The sequence below is a fragment of the Schistocerca gregaria genome, chromosome X (assembly GCF_023897955.1).
Source record: "Schistocerca gregaria isolate iqSchGreg1 chromosome X, iqSchGreg1.2, whole genome shotgun sequence".
NCBI classification, from domain to species: domain Eukaryota; kingdom Metazoa; phylum Arthropoda; class Insecta; order Orthoptera; family Acrididae; genus Schistocerca; species Schistocerca gregaria.
In genome coordinates this window covers 714,023,329-714,047,028 of record NC_064931.1, presented here as the reverse complement: position 1 = coordinate 714,047,028, position 23,700 = coordinate 714,023,329, and the positions used below count along the sequence as shown (strand labels likewise).

The window sequence follows — 23,700 nt, the reverse complement described above, 5'->3', positions numbered from 1 at the left end:
AGTGAACCAGATTGTGAACTTGACCGAGAGTTATCAGTTGATCGAAGAGCATGACAACATCTAATACTACTAACCATTTTGAAACCAGAAGAATTGCCAGAGCTTATGCTGAGGCAGTAACTTCATATGCCTTAGCAGTTTTTAACACAGCACGCAAAGTAGGCTCCAATATTTCTAAAGACTTTGGACTAGCCTCATGATCCAGAGCCAGGTGAGTTATAATGTCCTAAATTAGAGACTCTGCATAAAATGTGCCAAACTTTCTACAGGCAAAACAACACTTGCGAGCTAATTCTTGTAAATCAGCAGCCCACACTGCATAGGATTTTTTACTTTGCTTACAACGCTGATTGAACTTGAGCCTTGGTGCAGTTATGTACATTTGGTGACCGCAGCATTCAGTCAGCAAACTGTAAACTTCAGAAAACTTAAAACTTCTTGGGTCCCTGGCAGTGGGCATAATTTATCCACCACTATGCAACTGTAAAGATGCAAAATGGCATTCAAGATCATCTGTTCGAACTTGCCTGGTAGTGCAGTTTTAAACACCGTGAATAGACCTACCAGTTCTTGCTTGCCTTATCGAATGAAGCGAATGATAGAGGGGGAGGGTGTTTGTGGAAACATCACCTGTCTTCTGTTATTGATTTTAGAGAAACTAAAACAACAATGTTTACTGTTCCTGTTGCTGCTCCAACTTGACAAACTCAGGATCCATGCTTCACTAAATGAAACAACATGGTGAGGATGTTCCTCATCGCTGGTTTTCTGTCCTGTGTAGTGTAGGTACAAAGTGTTTGCCACTTGCTCCAGTGGGTACACAGAACCACAGGGAAATGAACACACATTCCAACAAGTCCACAGTGGATTGTGTTCATGAAGTGAATGAGATGCTAACAAGTCTGGGACATAGTGAAGTTGTTATAGCAATACAACAGTTCCAAATCGGTAACCATTTGGGACTAGAAACAAACTAAGTCAACTTGACAGTGCAAGAGCCCAATGTCGATAGCTACAAAGTGCAGCAAGTAGTAACCCACACTGTGAGCTCGAGCCACAGGCTCTGCGGCAGTCAGTCACCACAAGGTGGCACCTCATGATGTGTGTACCTTGATGGTGGCTCTGCTTAAGACAGCAGCCTGCAGCTGCTGCTCACAGCCTTAGTGTCTCTGGCATGTCCGCATCCATGTTATCCAAGGAATCTAAATCACTGTCAGATACAAAGCTTGTACTGCATATAAAAGTTTCAATGGCAGTGAGAAAACAATCAGGAGGAAGGTGTGGAATGGGAAGCAGAAAGGTAAAACTTTTAATAATTTGCATTCTTCAGGATGACAAGTCAAGGAATACACTACATTAATTTGAAGAGGTGGTGTTGATTGTTTAGCAGGAGAGTGTACAGTTAAATTCTTTGAAATTTGTGTGTGAGTCAGAATAAGTTGTTTTTAGATGATTAGACTAACAGAAGAAGAAATTCAAGGTGAAATAAATGTGGAATGGAAATGGCGTGTTGCATAGGAATAGTATTAACTGCTGAGGAAAGGAAGCACTGTTAGAGTTTAATATTCATCAAACATCAAAGGATGATGCACTTAAGTTGTAGTAGAATTTGTAAGAATTTTTGTGACCTTTTTTAAGGAATCATCCTGGCATTCCCCTAGTCATTCCCAGATACTATATACTCAGAACATTATTTACTTACTGATCCATAAAAAGACTGGTGGGAATACAAAGCTGATGCTTTATAGTTTCAGAAGCACCAAACATACTAAAAGCTGGCTCTGGGTCGAATGTCTAGCCAATTCAGTAAGTGAGTACATGACACTTTGACTCAGTGTGGCAGTTTATTGGTATAATTAATTGTATTTGACTTCTTCAAATAAGTCTTGGGAATTCACAAGAATGAAGAACTACCCTTCCAAACACGAATAGGAAAGATGTTGGTTTTTTGGCATACGAGATGTCTCAAATGATTGTCTAGTCAGAACTTCACTTTGACAAGAATATACATTTATAATTAATGCAAATATCAATTTAAAATTTTGTAGGCACTAATCAGTAGTGTCAGATAATGGTTGCAAACAATGAGAAAATTTACAAAGAAATGTAGGCCTCAAGCACAATCATTCTTTGTAGTTAAATTTACATTTTCCATTCATCTGCCTCCTGTTAGTGGATACTCATAGTTATGTGGTACATATTGTCAGAGCCTTATAAATGCAAATATGTAGAAGAAGATGGTGAATCCCACTGTGGTTCTTGGAACAACTGAAGGTCAGGTTACAGTTACTATTATATGGCATTTAACTAGGTACATTTTGCTGTTCCTTCCAGCTGTTCATCAAAAGCAAGTATGGAATCATTGATGTAATGGGAACAACATGCTTTTGAATTCCTACAGGTAATTCTGCAGTATGAGAGAGAGAGAGAAACAGTGGTGAACCGTTATCTTCGATGTGCTTGTGTGCCTTGCAGAAAACTTGAATTTTGGTCGTATTGACTCTGACAGCTGTTGAACAAACAAAACCAATGCCTGTTAAGGTAAGGCAGTTGCTTGTATGTGAAAAATAATCAGTGATTTTCTGTATCAGTGTTGCGTGGGGAAAAGTAGGATAGAGAATAACATTCTGTTTTGAGAAGTCTTAAGGAAGCTTTTGTTTATAACCCTTCCTTCAGAGTTAATTGTACCCAGAATATTTAATACATTTAACAAGCCCTTAAAGTCTAAGACAGAGCAAACATTTCAGTATTTAGAGGCTACCGAAAAGCTTTTGCTTCCTCAAATTGCAATGTTATAGACCTGCACTTGTAATGCAATGTCATAACATTTTTATATTTTATACTAGCACAAAGATAATCAAGTAGCAGGAAGCAGTTCATTGCTTGGCAATTATGACAGTTGATCAGTTTTTCTGTGAAACTAAGCGAGGCGCCGCAGTGGTTAAAACAGGTGAGTCACATTCGAAAGGATGGTGATTCGTACACTATCTGGGCATCCAGATATAGGTTTTATGTGGTTTCCCTAAATCACTTGAGGCAAAATGCCAGGATGTTTCCTTTGAAAAGGACATGGCTGATTTTCTTTCCCACCCTTCACGTATCTGAGCCTGTGCACCATCTATTTAAGTCACATTTCTCTGGAGAGTATGGGGTAATCCATACTACAGAATAATTTAGAGATGATGGAACTACTCTTTGAAGTAATCAGTTCAGTTTCATAGTTGGTCATTTTGTAAATGTCACTTTGTAAATCTTTCCATGTGTCAAATTTTGTGATACGATACCAGGCATCTTGGGCAACTTTGTCAGCAATGGTTGAGTTCCAGTTCGCCCAACCTGGGATTTATTAGTGGGATTCTGTTAATGTCACTAGTTTTTCGTAGATATAAATTTTAGACATGTAACAACAAGCACCAGTTGATGTGATGATGGAATGTTTTTTGTGCAATCAAGTTCAAAAAGGGAAAACATTCACCCAAAACATATTCTTTTAAGCACAATGTTCGTTAATGAGGTCTGTTATAAACAGTTGAAGTCATGATATTTTAATATTTGTTACCAATGTCATTGTAAATTGTGTAAATTAAAGTTTTTATTCTGTATTAACTGTTTTACCATAGATGAATTCTTGAATAGAATCAAGTAGCTGATTACAAACCTGTAAATGGCCAGTGTGTAACCATATAAATTTATTTTTTAATTGTCTGTGCAATCTTTTATTCAACTGGCATGTTCCAAATCATGTTTCTTATTGGGAATATAATAAATGGAACATGTAACTAATTAAACTGTCTTCAGACATATTAAGACAACTGCTTGTGTGTGCTGTGCATCTAATAATGTTGCACTAATAGTACTTGCCATAAACTGTGGGGTTTCAGGACAACTTTGTGTTATAACCCACAACCTACTAAGTGATCCTTGGAGGACAGTCATAAAAGAACAGCAGCACTAATAAACTGTGACAAAATATACAGTAATACAGAACCTTTTCTTGGTATTTAAAGAAGGAGGGCCATTTGGAAAAGTATCAAAATCTTTTTACGGAATGTAATCTAATCTAATCAAAAGACAAAATGCTCAATAAATGTTCAGTGACTAAATTCCAGAGATCCCATTTGTTTAGACACTCAAGACCTGATGGCTGAATGGGTTGAAGTAGATGCAGGAGAAATATGAAAGTGATTACATGTTAAAGAAGTAGAACCTTGATTCCACTGTAGTTGCACTGTCAACATTTATTATTTTCCAGTAACTGGTTTCAGTCTCATACCATTCTCAAATGCTGAATGTAATGTTAGTGACCCACCCCAGCTTCCTGTGGGTAGCACAAAGTACCAACAGCTGGACAACTTGTCTGGCGCAGCAGTAATAAATTATATTCCCAAACCTTCCTCATGAATCAGTACATCTTTTAGGGAAAGCTGGATCAAAATCCCTACAGTAGCTCCTGAGATTAGGTATCACATTATGACAGAAAAAAACCATAGCCATTGGCTTTAACTTAATAATATGTGAATACCCCACTGCAGCTAAATGTCAAATATTTCTTTAGTCACTAAGTGAATACTTTATTTTGAAACTGTAGAGTCTGTGGGGCTTATTTGAGCCACCACCAGTCACATAATAATGTGCATTTGTTACCAAATAGGTAATGAATGTAAGGAAATCATCTGTGAAGATCTCAGTGGTGAAAGCTGAAAAAAGCATGTGTATCTGTAAAGTCGCTCACCTCTGCTGTATCACCAGCAAATGCAGATTGTATCTATGTTCCCAATGCCCAATACCAATTTGTGTTCCATACAAGGAGATGCAAAAAAGAGAGTTATGTATCTCAGATTGGTATGTTGTAAAATTCATCCTCAAAAGGGGAAAAGAAGAAAAAAATCATATCACAGGCCAGAGAAACTGGTTCACAACAACCAGACCTCACTAATTTGATTATTTCTGATACAGCAGTTGATGACCATCTGATGAAAGTATTAATTTTTAGATTTTCCTGAGTTAACCAGAATGCCTCTCTCCCAAAATTTCAGTTTACATAAGCTCACCAACAGAGTGGAAGAAGGAAATAAAGGAGAAACCTCACTGCTAAACAGGCTCTTGTATTTCTATGGCAAATTACTTAGTTCAAGGTATGTGAGGTTGGACAGGAAACAGATTTTAAGCTTAATCTTATGCTATAGTCTCCACCTTATGGGTTTCCATTGGTATTGTCCTGGTAGTATAGTTTCAAACAGTTGCTATTATAGTTGACTGCACAAAGAAACAATATCATCCCTGTAGTTGTTGCTGCAATGTGACCCTTCCGCTGGCCAATATTGTCATACAAAATGTTCTTGAACCTTTCTGCTTACAACAACCAAGGAATCTGAAAGTAAGATGATAATAGGCACTACATATGTTGAAGAGCCTTTGGCACAGGTCTTGTGTAGCAGATTTGTCTTTTCCACTTTTACAAAGCTTTTATGTGATTCTAGCTATGTAGTTGGTTTACATGTCACCAAAACTAACATATCTGGAGTTAATAGACTCTGTGCAACATAAGAGGTTGTGTTGATGCTTGAGATCAGTACCTAATGTGTGCTCTTCTATGTGTGTGAGACCTAAAGCCTCTTACCTGTTACAGAATCATTAGCATTCTAGAGCATCATGTTGCCTACTGCACATTGGATTTTCATAAATTGATGGCAAGCTAAGAGCCATTCAGGATGTAGTGGTATTTGGTGTGTGAACAAATGTTGGCCTTAACCCAGAGCTGGAGCTAAGTTACACCTGGGCTACTGCAGAAGCCTAGAGTTATTTTAGAATAACTGAAATACAAATTGAGCAGTTCTCATGGACATTTGTTTAACTCACTATTCTATGATGTTTTAAATGCACAGTGTAATTATGTGGCAATTTTCACATGAGGTGAACTGTGGGGACACTCCTGGCTGACTTGTGGTTTTCACAGTATGTGCATTAAAGATCCATTTACCAGATAAATTTACAGTATTTGTTGTTTAGTTATGTGTTATCTTGAGAATGCTGAAACAGTTTGTAGGTGTTGATGCTGTGAAGTTAAAAATTTCTTTCACATTCTCAAATTTTCTTAAAGCTGTATGGCAGATACAACCAGCAGCTAAAGGTGTCTAGTTGATTCAGGACCTATCTCTGCTTACAAAAGCTTAGAAACAAATGTAAATCTGCTAGTTTACAGGTTTCACTGGAATTCAAGGGAGTGAATAAGCAGATGTGGCCGCTAAGGAAGCATGCATTGAAAAATCCTGTGGCCTTGCTTAGCATTCAGAATCACATTCAAGAACACCAGAGTTCAATACCTCATCTCACAATCCAGATTTATATATTTTGCAGTTTCCCTAAATTGTTTAAGACAAATAAGGGGACAGTTAATTTGGGAAGGACATTGCTGATTTCCTAACCCATCCTTCCCACAGTGTTAGCTTGTACTCAAGCCTCTCATGCTCCATCATCAATCATAATTTGATAGCATGATACGTGTTGATGCAAACTAGACATACTTGTCACAGCGAGTTATCTGCAATTATTATTTATATAAAACAAGCATTATCTGTCTGTTGATCACTGTTTTTATATCAAAGCCACCAGTTTTGGGCAATGTCACCCATCTTCAGATCTATTAAACAATAAAAAAAAATTACAATTGGGTTCTACCTAGTGTTTACAACATTATAAAGCTAAAATCTTTTTCTATATAATACGATACAAAACTGTATAACACACACATACGTTCCCTTTATGGTCATCATCTACCATATCAGGAGTAATCAAATTAGTGAAGTCTGATTGTGATATTGTAAACACAGAGTAGGACACAATTGTAATTTATTTTTATTGTCTAGCAGATCTGAAGATGAGCAATATTACCTGAAATCAGTCATTTTGAAATAAAAAGTGTAATCAAGAAACAAAAAAGAAACTTGTTGTGTTTAGAAGGCAACTAGCGGATAAGTCAGAATGGCACGATTACGTATTTAACCTATCACACTCTCCAGCCTCTGTTTGTAAACACCAGTGCTTCTATATAAATGTAAGAAGATGAATGTTTTTCTCAGAAGATAAAGGAATGAAAAATTGAATTATTTGCTGTTTAATACCTTGTAGAAGGTTCTACTGAGTATTAGTAGTTTCTAAAACTTTCCAGGATATCATGGAAGCTTTTATTCTTTCTACCCTAGTAAACTTAGACCTAAATGCCATCAGAATTGTCACTAATGACTCACCTACCAAAAGCGCTATGGAATAGACTCTAATGTAAGTAGGATTTTTTATTTTCTATTTCACGACAATCTCTCATCCTTCTCTCCTATGTCTGTACCCATGGGGGTGTTAGAGGTGTCTTATATCCTCAGCATTTTATTTTTATTTTATTAATTTTCTGGGTAGTTAGTCATGTGCACAAAGTTTGGTTGAAACTGTTCTAAGTTTCCAGAGGAACGCTTTACACATCACACCTTTCTACCAAGACCGTCACTACTCTACCTAGTGTTCAAAGATCTATGGAGTTAACACCAATTTTGTTTGATTATTTTTATGTAACCTCCCCCCCCCCCCCCCCCCCCCTCATCCACCCCTTGCCCAGCCCTTAAGGGTTCCTTCTTTTCCTATAAATGTGAGAAGAGGTCATAAACAAAGAAAACTGAAGCTAAATGACTGGCTAGGAGATTAAATTAGTTACTGAATAAAGAAACTAATTTGTATGAAGACATGGTTGGCAGGTGGCATAAAAGATTTATATTAAATGCCAACTGTAAGATTTTGTTTTCACTCTACATGGTATGTTTTGTAGTATTACACATGGTTTTCCTTTCGGCTGTGGGTTACATTTGTACGTTCATGATGTGTTTGCACACCATGAAATGTTATAGTAACTTAACAACATCATAGCAAATTGTTACTTTTCTGTCAGTGATAGATTTTGTGACACATGTTTGTATGCACTGATCATTATAATTCAATTTTTGTTTTTGTATGCTCTACAGAAGTACCTTTATTTTACAGCTAGTCATTTGGTTGAAGATGAGGGGGCATGTTCTCTATCCATCCTCAATAAGCAGAACACTGAAACTGCAAGCTGTAAGTGTGTGTAGTTTCATATTGCTTTGATGGTGTCTCATAATTTGCATCAAGTATTTGATTGAGTAAGTGTTTTAATATGTTTCAGCAGCTCCAGTGAGGACAGACTATGGAGGTTGGCCTCCACCAAGTCCACATGGGGAAGGTGTTGTAGTAAAGACTGGCAAGTACTTTGCTCCTTATTGATTTATTGCTGGACAAATATACTTTGCAATAGTGCAGTGCCTGTGTTTTCAGAAGTGTGATGCAATGTTCCTTTGTACATACATGCCTCGTACTTCTGAACAACATAGGCACTGCAATATTGTACTTACCTGCTGACACTGAACAAGTGACATTTCAATTAAAAGTCTCTCCTGTATGGAAATACACATGATGAATGTATGAGAGCAGATTGTAGAAACATGGTTGATGACATATGGAAGTATGGGTCTGACCAGGAGTCATGGTTGGATAGCTTAATGGTGAGGTGTCCACTGCTGATAAGTGGGAAATCCAAGTTCTTGCCCCCTATCAGGCACAAATTTTCATTGTCGTCATTCCATTATATAGCTGATAGTTGTCCATATTCACACCTATGAATATGTAAATACATTTCATGTTAATATACTGTTTTTTTTGTTTTTTTTGTTTTTTTTTGTTTTTTTTTTTTTTTTTTAAAAGATTAAAATTAGTTGTCTGTTGATTTTCAACATATGTCTGAAAACTTGTTATGGAAATTAAAGATTTAATTTATCAGTTGTTTTAATACAGCTGAAGTTGCTATCAAGATGATATTCTATATGATCAGTTTCACAAAAACTACTTTTACTACTATTATGCAGTAGAGTATCGTGCTAGGAAACCCAAATGCTCAACACATTTCCATGAGTTATCAAAGTAATTATGATGTATACCTAACTTAACACAGTCCTTTTGATGTGATGACACAGATAATTTAAGGGCAGCTGCTGTCATTTGTTGTTGTGGTGAATTGAGTTGATTTTGCATAATTAGTGGGTATTGCACATTTGTGAATTTAACAATGCAATGCAAAATCAGAACAAATTTTGCAAATGTAGATCAGCTGCAGATGCACTATAAAGTGTTTCAGGTGTATTGTGAGGAAAGGTGCTCAAAGCACTAAGTGTTTGACTTGAAGCTAGACATCAGAGAAAAGTGAATGGGTGACTGACTGAGTAAATAATATGACGTGTGTTCAAAAGTTTTCAGGAATTTCCATTTCTTGGAAATAATGTTGTTTATTCATCTAGATTAATGTTATCTTCTTCACAGAAGTCCCCACTATGCCATTGATTCTTCCAATTTCCTAAACACTTCTGGAAATCGATTTATGGGATATCACATAGCTCTTTCAGCAGTGCACTTTTAATCTCATCTAAGCTTGTAAAACTGTGGTCCTTTAAGGTTCTCTTTATTTCTCTTTATTGTATGGAGATAGGTAGAGAGGGAGAGAGAGATAGATAGAGAGGGAGAGAGAGAGAGAGAGAAGAGAAGAGGGGGTATAGAAAAAGAGAGAAGGGGAGGGGCGGAAATTCATTGATCATATACTGCGATTATTTTTCAGATTCCTGTTTGTTATTTTTGTGGCCATCATGATTAGGGAATTATTGTTTATATTGATTTGGCCATTAATTAGTTACTTCACGAAGTCTTGTAATAGCACACACTAATTGAAATGTCATGGGTGTGCGTTCATACACGGAAAACACAACTCTTTTTTTTTTGTACGAATTGTAAAATGCACGTACTAATTCAAAAACATTTGAGAGGGTACGCACAACTCATCGCAGTAGAGATGGAAAAACAGTAGGTGTGCAGACAGAAACTTGGAGAAAAATAGTAGTAATGTAGACAGAGATTTAAGCTACGCAAAACGCAGATAACATAGTGTGTAGCAGTAACGGAGGGATGGGAAAGGTAGGAAAAATGGAGGACAACGTCATATCAAACAAAAGACTGTTAAATAATTAAATGTTTGTCCTCTTTTGCATGGTGCAAACTTTTTGACTTGTCGATTCTTCATCGCTTTGCGTGAGCTAACGTGTTTGTATCCAACACACGATTTGTAGGTGCAGCCTTGAACGTAATTGAAACTTGAGCAGTATACAATTCACACAAGATGAGAAGTGAAACTTATGAAATGTGGTGCTACAGAAGAACGCTGAAGATTAGTTTGGGTAGCTCGAATAACTAAAGAGGAGGTGCTGTACTGAGCTGGGTAAAAAAGAAATTTATGGTGCAACTTGACTCAGAGAAGGGACTAGTTGATGGAACACATCTTGAGATATCAAGGAATCACAAATTTCATAAAGGAGGTAGGTGTGAGGGGTAAAAATTGGCTTGCAGTTGTTATTCCAGAGATGGAGAGTCGTCCAAGAGTAGACTAGCTTGAGGAGCTGCATTAACCCAGTCTAGGGACTGAAGATCACATCAGTACAGTGGCTGTAGAGTTCTAAAATTACCTTTAAGGGGAGTTTGCAGTTCCAGCTGATGCGGTCATTGTTAAATAAATGAAGTGGCTTTGTCTCTGCAACCAATGGCGATACCAATCTACACTTTTACAGGTAACTTACCCGTTTTTTGTGCCTTCTGAAGCAGAATTAAGAGATATTATACGAAAGAACCAGAAATATGTATAGATATTTTAAATTATGCCATTTTTATTATGAATTTTTGCACATGTATGCCTCTAAATTCATCCCTATTCAAATCACTATGCTTCATTAGGTGCAGTGTGTTATGATAAAACAGGTAGTTTTTGACATATAGAAACATAAAGCACAGAAAAAGTCATATTGAGAAAATAGCATTTAAAGTTTAAAATGCTAAAAACTCACCCAGCAGCATAATCAGCACCTTCTTCTTTGACACCCTCTTCTTCTAAAAGCTTCTTCCTTCTGGCTGACCTTACTTCTTTGGCAATGAACTTGGCTGCACATTCTGCCTTGGAAAGTCTTGCTTGTCTAATAATTTCAACCACTTCACAGTATTACAGGCTTGGATGATGTTAATAAAGTCTACAACTCTTATCCTCCGCAAGCACCCATCATTGAATGTTAAGACGACATCACTAATTCCCTGTTTCAAGATATTTATCCCTAAAAAGTTTTTGGGTACTCGTGCCCAGATTATATTATTGAAAGGCTCATTGGAATTCTATGTCCGCCCATGTGGAATACTCATTCTCTGCAAGTGCTCATAATTAAATGTTAATAGTGCATCACTAACTCCCTGTTTCGAGGTATTTATCCCTAAAAACATTCTTGGGCTCTCATGTCCACATAATATTACTGAAAGACTCATTGGAATTTTGCTCGAGTATCATGTTGTTTTTGGAAACCCAGAATGTACTCTGTAGGAATCAACATGGATTCCGGAAACAGCGATCATGTGAGACCCAACTAGCTTTATTTATTTATTTATTTTAACAGAAAAAAGTCACATGGGGCCACATGTGTGAAAGGGAGGCTGGGGCATGATTGCAGTGTTGTATTTTGCCAAAAATTCATGAACAAGCACTGAAGTGTGAGCAGGTGCATTATCTTGGTGCAAAAGCCTTGAATTATTTCACAACAAATTCAGGTGTTTCTTTTGCATTTCATCCCACAAAAGGTTTTGGACTGAAAGGTAGTACTCCTTACTGATCATTTGACTTCTGAATAAGAACTGATGATGTACTATGCTGTTAAAATCGAAGAAAACAGTGAGCAGAACCTTCGTATTTGACTGCACTTGCTGAGCTTTTTTCAGTCTTTGCAATCCAGAATGCCTGCACTGGGATAATTGAGCCTTAGTTTTGATATTATACCTGTACACCCTTGTTTCATTGCCTGTTATGACACATTTCAGTAGTTCTGCATCATTTTGCTGCTGTTTTTGCTCAAAATTCAACACTTAAGGCATGAATTTTTCAGTCACACATTTCATACGTGAAACACTTTAAAAGACTTCATGCCATTAGCTAATTGGTATGCTAACATCAGCAACAACTCCTGATTGTAACAGGGTGATTATTCATAATCATTTCACTCACTCACACAGTGAAGGCTTTCATGGTCGGCATAGTTTGTGATGAGTGTTCTGGGCTGTATGGCCATCGTCAAAGGAAGTTTTCTCTTCCTGATGTTTTGCCCAGAGCTGCGCTGGATATCCTTGGAGATGCTCCTGGCAATGCTGAGTCTTGCCAGCTGACAAGCTGGATGTTGAAGAGTGACATAAATATTGTGTAAAGTGGCTGTAGTAGAGTTTACACGTGATCAACAGAAATAATCATCAGAGATAAAACACAACCATCAATGGTCACCTGTCAAGGATAAAAAGTTATCTGTCAATTATGCAGTGCCACTGTCCATATATCATTAAGTTTCATGGCTTCGTCTTTTCTCTTAAAATTATCACTATGCTTACATAATTTGATGACTTCTCTATATAGTTGTGGATAATAGTTTATCATAGTAGATAAAATTTTGGTTTTGGAACACTTCACATCATGATTTCCTCACTGAGGAGCATGGTCTGCTACAGCTGATTTTTCTGTTTTCTCTAGTTGGCAAATATTTTTGTGTTCTTTCAATCTTGTATTCATGCTTCTTATAGTAGTTCCAATTTAGACCTTTCTACAGATACATGGAATCATGCATACTCCACATGCTGACAGAGGAGGGCATTTCTCCTTTACAGATCAAAGAGCATGAGATATTTTCTTAGCTGGTCAAAAAATCGGTCTGTCATCATATTTCTTTAAAATCTTGCTGACCTGAACAGTTACTTTTTGATAAAAGAGAGAAAACTGTGTTAATGTTCTTCTATTGCTGTGGTTCATTGTTGTCCTTTTACCTACTGTTACTTGGTTGCAGAACTCTATTTACTGCTTTGCCTGAATAGCCATTCCTCTTGAAATCCTGTTTCAGATGTTTTAATTCAGCAACCAGGGATTCTGGCATGCAAATGCTTTTAGTTCTGTCAACAATAATTTTGAAGACACCTCTCATTTTTTGCAGATGATTATTGGAGTTACTATGCAAATATCCATGTGTATGTGTGACTTTCCAAAAAACTTCAAGTTTCAACCTTGCACCAGCCTGTATCATAAGTAAACATCCAAGAAGGATATTGTGTTGTCTTTTCCCATCTTCGTGGGAAACTGGATTTTTGTTTTTATACCAAACAAATAGCAAAAGAACTCTTCTAAAGCATATTTCTCCATGTGACTAAACCATGAATGATCATCAACAAATTGAAACCATCAACATGTTTTTTTATTTGCATTTTCAAGAGCTGACTGTTTAGATTTTATGATACAAAAATTAAACAGGGTGTTACAAAAAGGTACGGCCAAACTTTCAGGAAACATTCCTCACACACAAATAAAGAAAAGATGTTATGTGGACATGTGTCCAGAAACGCTTAATTTCTATGTTAGTTTCTTTCACCTATGCTCAATGGAGCACATTATCATGATTCCATACAGGATACTCTCTCTACCTGTGCTGCTAGAACATGTGCCTTTACAAGTACGACACAACATGTGGTTCATGCACGATGGAGCTCCAGCCCATTTCAGTCAAAGTGTTCGTATGCTTCTCAACAACAGATTCAGTGACCGATGGATTGATAGAGGCGGACCAATTCCATGGCCTCCATGCTCTCCTGACCTCAACCCTCTTGACTTTCATTTATGGGGGCATTTGAAAGCTCTTGTCTACGCAAATGTAGAGGCTCTTCATGCTCGTATTGTGGAGTGCTGTGATACAATACGCCATTCTCCACATCAGGGATTCCATGTGATGGAGGGTGGATGCATGTATCCTCGCTAACGGAGGACATTTTGAACATGTCCTGTAACAAAGTGTTTGAAGTCACGCTGGTACATTCTTTTGCTGTGTCTTTCCATTCCATGATTAATGTGATTTGAAGAGAAGTAATAAAATGAGCTCTAACATGGAAAGTAAGCGTTTCTGGACACATGTCCACATAACATCTTTTCTTTATTTGTGTGTGAGGAATGTTTCCTGAAAGTTTGGCCGTACCTTTTTGTAACACCCTGAAGATACCAGGACCTAATGGGTTACCTATTGCGTAATCGTCAACATGCTCATAAAATTCATAGTCTCACTGGAACTGACTAGAATTCACTCAGTGTCTAGTCAGTTCCAGTGGAAATCAGGAGTCACCAGAAACACCTTCAGAGATGTCCATCGCAGCTGTGGAAGAAACATCAGGAACAGAAAGGACTGAAACGTTTCTTTGACGATGGCCATACAGCCTGGAAGAATCATCGGCAACTATTTCTTTCACTTTTTCCACATTCTTATCAGTTGTTGACATGCTGTGGTGTCCAAAACTTTCATCATCAACTTCCTCACTGCCTCTTGGAAACACACCTCTCGTAAACATCTACATTTACATTGATATTCCGCAATCGACCATACGACGCATTGTGGAGGGTACCCCCTTACCACTACTAGTCATTTCCTTTCTAGCATGTGTAGAGTGTGGTAGGAAGGGTGGATGGCCAACTTCAGTTTGTTGGGAGAATTCTAGGAAAGCGTGGTTCATCTGTATAGGAGACTACATACAGCACACTAGTGTGACGTACTCTTGAGTACTGCTAGAGTGTCGGATTAAAGGAAGACATTGTAGCAATTCAAAGGTGGACTGCTAGATTTATTGCTGGTAGGTTTGAACAATATGCAGGCGTTATAGAAATACTTTGGGAACTCAAATGAGAATCCCTTGGAGGAAGATATTATTTTTGAGGAACACTACTGAGAAAATTGAAAGAACTGGTATTTGAAGCTGACTGTAGAACTATTCTACTGCCTCAAACATAAAGTATGATGGTGTGTATGAAGGCATATAGACAGTTGTTTTTCACTCATTCTGTTTGCAAGTGAAACAGGAAAGGAAATGACTGGTAGTATTTAAATGTGACTGTGGCAACCAAACATTGTGTGTTTGTGTATCATACTCATCCACGTTAACTTGTAGTTTTCTACATGTAGACCTTGCTGCCATTCATCAAACCAATTAGAAATTTTGTTTAAGTTGTCTTGTCCCCTCCTACAGTCACTCAACAATTACACCTTCCCACACACCACAGCACTATCAGCAAACAGCCACAGAACATTGTTTCGGCATCTTACCATACACCACAGTGTCATCAGCAAAGAACCACAGATTGCAGCCCACCCAGTCTGCCAAATCTTTTATCATTTAATAGCAGTCCTATCACACTTCCCTGGGGCTCTCCTGATGGTATGCTTGTCTTTGATGAACATTCACTGTCAAGGACAACATACTTGGTTCTATTACATAGAAAGTCTTTGATCTACTAACCATTTTGTGAACCTATTCCATATGCCTGTAGCTACATTAACAGCCTGCAATGGAGCACTGTGTCAAATGCTTTCCATAAGTCTAGAAATATGGAATCTGCCTGTTGTTGTCCTTCATCCATTGTTAGTTTCCCAGGATCAGTGCTTTCTAAAACCATTGTGATTCATGGACATAAGCTTCTTGGCCTCAAGAATATTATATTTGGCATGAGAATATGTTCACTGATTCTACAGCAAACTGATGTAAGGTATATTAGAATGTGATTCTGTGAGTCCGTTCTTTTGCCCTTCTCATACACATAAGTCACCTGCACTTTTTTCCAGCCACTTGAGACTTCACACTGTGTGAGAGATTTGTGATAAATGCAAGCAAGGTGGGGAGCCAGTGCTGTAGAATACTCTTTGGAAAATTGGTTTGGGATTTTTGGGATTCCATTCAGACCTGGTGATTTATTTATTTTCAACTCCTTCAGTTGTTTATCTATGCCAGGGACACGTATTACTATGTTGTCCTTACAGGAGTCTGTCTAATGGTCAAATGACAGTAGGTTTGTACAATTCTCCTGTGTGAATGATTTCTTGAATGTGAAATTTAAAACTTTGGCTTTTGTTCTGATATCTTGAACCACCACGCTAGGCTGGGCAGCAACTGACTGGATGGAAGCATTAGATCCACTTAGCAATTTTACATAGAACCAGAATTTTCTCAGGCCCTCTGCCAGATCTTTTGCTAAGGTGTGACAGTGGTAGTAGTTGCATGCATCGCACATGGACCCTTTTTACAGAATCTCTATTTACCTTTGCTTGTCGTCATGTGTGTGTTCTATTTTGAACTGAGAGTGCAACAGCATCTTCATCCTCAGCATTATTCGAATCTCGTTATTAAGCCATGATGGGTCTTTTCCATCCTTAATCTAATTACTAGGCACATAATTCTCCAAACAATGATTTATAATAAGCTTAATCTTCACCCACGATTCTTCTATGTCCATCTAACTGGAAATAAGTGATGTCAGTTCACCGTCTAAATGAGATGCTAATAACTAGTTATCTGCTGTTTCTAGCAGAAGCCTTCTCCTCGCCTTCTTAACTGATTTATTACCTTTTTAAATCACAGTTGCTATAATGATATCACGATTGCTAATCCCTATTTCTAACTTCATGTTGTCAGTCAAGTCCAGCCTATTTGTAGCTACGAGGTATAACATATTTCCACTATGTGTGGGCTGCTGAACTAGCTGCTCAAGACACTTTTCAGAAAAAGTGTTCAAAAGTACTTTGCATGACTGTCTGTCTGTACCTCCTGCAATTAATCCATAGACACCCTTGTCTGTATTCAGTACGTTAAAGTTGTTTCCAACTAGTAGTGCATAATGTAGGTATTTACTTGCGGCTGAACATAGAAATTCTTTCAATGACCCTAGAACTGTCACAACAGAATTGGGTGACCAGTAAGAGCATCCGACAATTAACTTGGATTCACCTGGACCTGTTATATGCCACCAGATAATTTCACTCTCTCTCTCGATTTTGATGTCAATAGAGATGATGTTTTTGTCAACTGCAGTGAATACGCCCAGTCTTATAGCCTCTGATCTATCTTTCTGATATACATGCCACGACTCGTTATGTATCTCGAAGCTTTCTGCTTTGTGTTTCAGCCAGCTCTCGATCCTGAGAATAATTTGAGCATGAGAACTTTCCTGGAGGACAGTAAATTGTTACAAATGCTTCAACAGTTTACTGTTAAAATTTTGAAAAGGGTCTTTACTCTGACTGTGATCCAAATTCTCTGGCTGTGCATTAACTGGCAAATGTTCGTCAGAGTACCTTGAACTACTGTCTAGCCTAAATCTTTGTTTTAGTCACAGCAGACTCACCAAAAGTAATAATTAACATTTTTTGAAAACTTTGTTACATTCTATTTCATTTTTATAAGAAATTTCAATTTAAATTCTCTGATTAATTTTTAAAACAAATTGGTAATCACCACTCTTAAGCAAACACATGTAACTTTCTTTATAACTGACAATAAATTAAACATCCAGTACAGCTTCCAGAAATGTGTACCAACTCAACTATGAAAAATCACATGAACTGGACTAATACAGCCTGCAAAATTACAAAATTCCTGTGAACGCACCTCTTATATGTTAAATGGTTCTTAGTGACCAGGAGTGTTGAGTGTTGACGAGGTCATTATAAATAACCATGCAGCTAATACAATGCATTTGAACTCAGAACTCTGTCACTTTATTCTTTTCACTCATTTATTCATTCATTTGCTCTCTCTGTTAGTATTCAATAAATCTCACAATGAATGAGAGCCTCCGGTTATGTTAAACAAGTGAAGTTACACCTGAACAGGCAGAGACACCCATTGGGGACTGCTTCTGTAAAAAAAAAAATTAACAACCAGTTGCAATTATTGCCAACCTAATCACAATGCTAATTATGGGAATAACTTTCATATTACTTTTTCAGTGCATTAAGAATCAGGTAATACATATAGTAGCAGAAAAGGAGCTACCTTGAAAAAAAGCTACTGTTTCTCTTCTTACACTGTTTCATTAGAATTCTTTATCTACTACTTCATAGTCAGCACAATGTTCGAAAACAAGAAAGACTTTCCAATATGCATCACGTCCCCCCCCCCCCCCCCCCTTACACACACACACACACACACACACACACACACACACACACACACACACACACACTCTCTCTCTCTCTCTCTCTCTCTCTCTCTCTCTCTCTCTCTCTGTCTACCAAGACCTGCATCTGGCCTTGCAGCTAGAGACTGTGTGTGTACAGTCTTTTTGTTGTGCCTATCTGCAACACATCATCTCTGCTATATGGTGAGTAGCAACTATCCTTTTCATAATATTGTTACTGTCCCATCCTGAATTTTCCGTTGTTTGACTTTATATTAAGCATTTAGACAACTTTTATGATTCCAGAGAATGCAATCTACTGTCTATATTTTAAAAAAGTTTAACTTATTTTATACCCACATAAGTGTTCGGATTCCATAGAAATGTTGGAATACATGAGGCAATACTGACCCTATGACTTATCTTAGAAGATAGATTAAGGAAAGGAAAACCTATGTTTCTAGCATTTGTACACTTAGAGAAAGTTTTTGACACTGTTGACTGGAGTACTGTCTTTAAAATTCTGAAGGTGGCAGGGTTAAAATACAGGTAGCAAAAGGCTATTTACAAATTTTACAGAAAGCAAATGGCAGTTATAAGAGTTTAGGGGCATGAAAGGGAAGCAATGGTTGAGAAGGGAGTAAGACAGGGTTGTAGCCTATCCCCAATGTTGTTCAATCTGTAAATTGAGCAAGCAGTAAAGGAAACAAAATAAAATGTAGTAGAAATTAAAATCCATGGAGAAGAAATAAAAACCTTGAGGATTGCCGATGACACTATAATTCTGTCAGAGACAGCAAAGGACGTGGAAGAGCAGCTGAATGGAATGGACAGTGTCTTGGAAGGAGGAGGTAGGATGAACATCAACAAAAGCAAAACAAGGATAATGGAATGTAGTCAAATTAAATCAGGTGATGCTGATGGAATTAGATTAGGAAATGAGACACTTACAGTAGTAGACGAGTTTTGCTATTGGGAGCAAACTAACTGATGATGGTTGAAGTAGAGAGGATATAAAATGTAGACCAACTATGGCAAGGAATACGTTTCTGAAGAAGAGAAATTTGTTGACATAGAATATAGATTTAAGTGTCTTGAAGTCTTTTCTGAAAGTATTTGTATGGAGTGTAGCCATGTACAGAAGTGAAACATGGACGATAAATAGTTTAGACAAAAAGAGAATAGAAGCTTTCAAAATGGGTACTACACAAGAATGCTGAAGATTAGATGGGTAGATCACATAACTAATGAGGGGATACTGAATAGAATTGGGGAGAAGAGGAATTTGTGGCACAACCTGACTAAAAGATGGGATTTATTGGTAGGACATGTTCTGAGACATCAAAGAATCACCAATTTAGTATTGGAGGGCAGCATGGAGGGTAAAAATTGTAGAGGGAGACCAAGCAATGAATACACTAACTAGATTCAGAAGGCAGTAGTTACTTGGAGATGAAGATGAGAGTAGGATAGAGTAGTATGGAGAGCTGCATCAAACCAGTCTGGACTGAAGATCACTTGATCACAACAACAACAACTACTACTACTACTAGTATTAACTTGGATTTAGATCCCTAAGTCCAAATATTCTGATAAACTGTAGGAAGAGTACCTAAGAAAAAACTTTTAAATACATGTGCATTTCCAATTTCTGGCTTGATGTATGCCTGCAACCTATTAAGTTTTCCACTAGAATATAGAATTCAGTTTTGCACCTTAGATGGAGTACAGCATCGATATGGAAATTATTTTTAATTCTATAGTTTGGATTGTGAATTTCACATTTCATTCTAGATTCATTCTTATTATTGAGCACAAATATCATTAGGGACTAAATGTATTGGCGAATGGCTGAAATAATCCCAAGGGCTGTTAAAGGCCTCTGCAAGATTTTTAGTTTCAGGTTCAATGCAATTCTCTTACTGCACAAAATAAATACTTTTTTATGCACCATTAAATTATGCCAGAGGAAAGTATAAAAATATATGCCAAGTGTGCTAGTAATCCCTTCTGCAATAGAAAATAGCAAGACAAATTTAAAAATGTGAAAGAGGAAAAACTGAGTGTTTTGGTTAACTTGTGCTCAAACTGATGAAACCTTAGTTTGTTAACCATCTGGACTCAAAGACAATTAATGTGTTCATGGTTTATTGTTGGCTCCAGACACATTTAATGCAGCTCTCCATGCAACTCTATTCTGTACAAACCTCTTCACCTCTGAACAATTTCATTAACCTAGACCCATCATAACCTACTTGCTGCATTTGAGCCTTGATCTTCCTGTACAGTTTTTCCTCTCCACACTTCCCTCCATGATGATCTTTGATGCATCGGGTTGCCACCTATCAATTGTTACCTTCTTTTAGTGAAGTTGTACCATAAACTTCATTTTACTCTCAATTAGTTCAGTAACTCCTCATTAGTTATTTGATTTTCCCATCTAATATTCAGTTCTTCTAAGTACCACACTTCAGAAGCTTCTGTTCTCTTCTTGTCTGCTGTGCTAATCATCCATTCTTCAGTTCTGTATGAGGCATACTCGGGACAAAAACCTCCAGAAAAAACTATTTTAAGTCATAAATTTATATTCGTTATTATCAATTTTTATCCCCAGAAACACTTTTTGTTTTATTATCCGTAAAATCGATCTTTGGTCACTTAGTGACCATCCTCAGTGCTGTAATATACAATTTAAATTGGTAGGCACTGGTATCAAGTTTATGTGATCGCTCTAAGCTTGTTGATACCAGTGCCTACCAATTTTAATGTTATATTACAGCACTGAGGATGGTCACCAAGTGACTGAAAATCGATTTTGCAGATAATAAAACAAAAAAATATGACCAATTCTGTTTCTCCTTCCAATATACCGTTATCTTGTCGTGGTGCACAGAACACTCCACGGAGTCGCCAATCAATAATACTTTTTGTACTATTACCCGTCTATATTTTGTATCGTTTCTCATTTGACCATTTCTGGTTCTTTTGCCACTCAAACAGCAAAACTCATCTACTACTTTTAGTGTACAATTTCCTAATCAAATTCCCTCAGCATTTCGTCTTTAATTTCACTACCTTCCACAACACTTGATTTACTTTTCTTAATATTCATCTTATAAAGTCATTTCAGGAAGCAATGTATTCCATTCAATTGATATTCCAAATCTATTGCTTTGTCAGACAAAATTACAATGTCATTGGCAAATTTCAAGGTTTAATTTCTTTTCCCTGAACTTCCTCTTTCCAAATTTACATTTGGTTCTTTCCTGCTTACTCGGTAAACAGTTTGAATAAGATTGAGGATATGCTACAAGTCTGCTTCACTCCCTTTCCAATTATTGTGTACCTTTCATGTCCTTTGATTCTTATAACTACAGTCTGGTTTCTGTACAAGTTGCAAATAACCTTTCTCTCCCTGGATTTTATTCCTGATAGCTTTAGAATTTCAGTATATTGTAGTCAACATAGTAGAAAGTTTTGTCTAAATTTACAAATACTATAAATATAGATTTGCCTTTCTTCATCCAATGTCTTAAGATAAGTCGTAGGGTTAGCATTGCCTCACATGTTCCTTATGTTTTTCTGGGACCCAAACTGATCTTCCCAGTGGTCATCTGTTACCAGTTCTCCATTTTTCGTTAAATAATTTGTGTCAGTGTTTTGCAGACATGATGTGTGAAAGTATAATTCAGTAATATTCATACCTGTCAGTACAGCCATTCCTTGAAATTGGAATCTTCAGTCTTCTTGAATTCTGAGAGTATTTCACAGTCCTAATATATTTTGCATGCCGGTAGAATGATTTTGTCATGGCCAGATCTCCCAAGTATCTCAGTAATTCTGTGGAAATATCATCTATTCCAGAGGCCTTGTATTGACTCGTCGTTCAGTGGTCTGTTGAAGTCTTCTCACATTATATCTCCCATTGCATGGTATTGTCTTAAAGTTAATTTCCCTTGTATAGTGCTTCTATATGTTCCTCCCAGATTTCAGTTTTTCCTTCTTTGGGTAGCAATGGCTTGCATACAAGCTCTTGATATTTATATAGCTGCTTCTCATTTATTTTCGGGTCTTTCTAATTTTCCTATATGCAGCATCTATCTTCCTCCCAGTCATGCATGGTTCTACAGCTTTGTGTTTGTCCTGAAACTGTTCCTGCTTACTCATTTTGCATGTTCCTGTCAGTCTCATTTTTAACACATGGGCTTTAATTTAGTGTGTGCTCAGAACAATTCTGCTATGCAGCTAGATACAAAAGCTGTGAGGTACTTGACTTCAGAGATGCTACTGCTCAGATGAAGAGTTTATTAAGGGCAAGTTAGTTACATGTTCCTTAGATTATGTGAATGATTCTTTTATCGAAATGATGTGGTACAAGTTAGTTTACAGGATATGTATATGTGATTAGTATTAACATCAATGAACATTATTATTATTATTATTATTATTATTATTAATCCTACTCATGCAACTGCACATATGTGCATTAAAACTTGCTTCACTACCTGTCAGATGTTTTGTGATTGGACAAATGATCAAACATTTAATTAAAATTATGTAGGAAAAGTAGGAAAATGCTGCTTGTAATGAGTATGTAATTCAGGAATTTCATTAGTTCTTCACCTTCAGATCGAAAACATACTTTATAAAGGTTATGAGAAGATATATGATGCAGGGGTTTTCTTAAGACAATTTTTGGTCTGCAATTTAAAGAAGATGAAAAATGTGGATGCAAAATAATAGTCCTCTAGTGAGCTTTGAACCCATAGCAAATACAGCCATTCCTTCAGGTAGCAATCACATTACCAGTAGTATTTCATATTCTGCCATTGCCATAGTGATAGCTAATGTAGATCATTTGTGATATATAAGATGAGAGTAGTTCGTTTTTCTCCATGGAACAACATTCCTGGACCCAGAGCTGTAAATCAGATAACCCAATGTCTCACCTTACATGCAAATCATGCTGGAACAGCTGCTAGGTTATGTGGCAGTTTGCAAAATAAGATAATGCTCTATGTTTGATCTTAACCCTTGAAGCATTCAGCATGTCCCAAAACAGTCATAAAATCTATAGACTACTGTATGGAAGTAAAAATGCCTTGAGCACATTTATTTGTTTGCAAAAGAAACTTGCCAAACTCACCAGCTCTTTTTTAATGGAAAAAAATGGGTAGACAACTAGTTCAAAACCAAAATGACAAGTAAACATGAAAACTACCAATCTCATCAGCAAGGCAAACAAAATAATGTGGTTTATTCCCAGTTTAACAAACTTTGTAATGGCCATTAACTCTCATAGTTAGTTATTTGTTCTGCAGGGCTGCCTTTGCATAAGTACACCATCATCTTGTGCCTCCTTACAGAATACTTCGAAGAACAAAACCACTTGTCACCAGAAGCTACCATCAAGTCAATTGCTTCTACACTAAATCACAACACTTGCCTTCAAATATTGGATACTGGTGATGAAACTATTTCCCATATACTAAAACAGAACTTAATCTCGTAGTCTTTCCATACCTAAAATTAATGTGACCAATCCCTATACATCACATATGTCAATTTTGATAAACTGATATACTGCCAAAATAAATCTTCATTCA

The 23,700-nt window shown here is 37.0% G+C and overlaps 1 protein-coding gene across 13 annotated transcripts in view; it reads left to right on the top strand.

The window, feature by feature from the left end:
• The window catches only part of LOC126297741 (uncharacterized), a 387,999-nt gene that overhangs the window by 263,943 nt on the left and 100,356 nt on the right, over positions 1 to 23,700 (top strand). For 7 of the 13 annotated variants that reach the window (XM_049988891.1, XM_049988893.1, XM_049988899.1 and 4 more), the window contains 2 exons: positions 8,026 to 8,100; positions 8,189 to 8,263. In XM_049988891.1, the coding sequence (XP_049844848.1) occupies positions 8,026 to 8,100; positions 8,189 to 8,263 (150 nt within the window). The remainder of the gene's footprint in view (positions 1 to 8,025; positions 8,101 to 8,188; positions 8,264 to 23,700) is intronic. The other 6 variants (XM_049988898.1, XM_049988892.1, XM_049988903.1 and 3 more) reach the window with 1 other exon arrangement.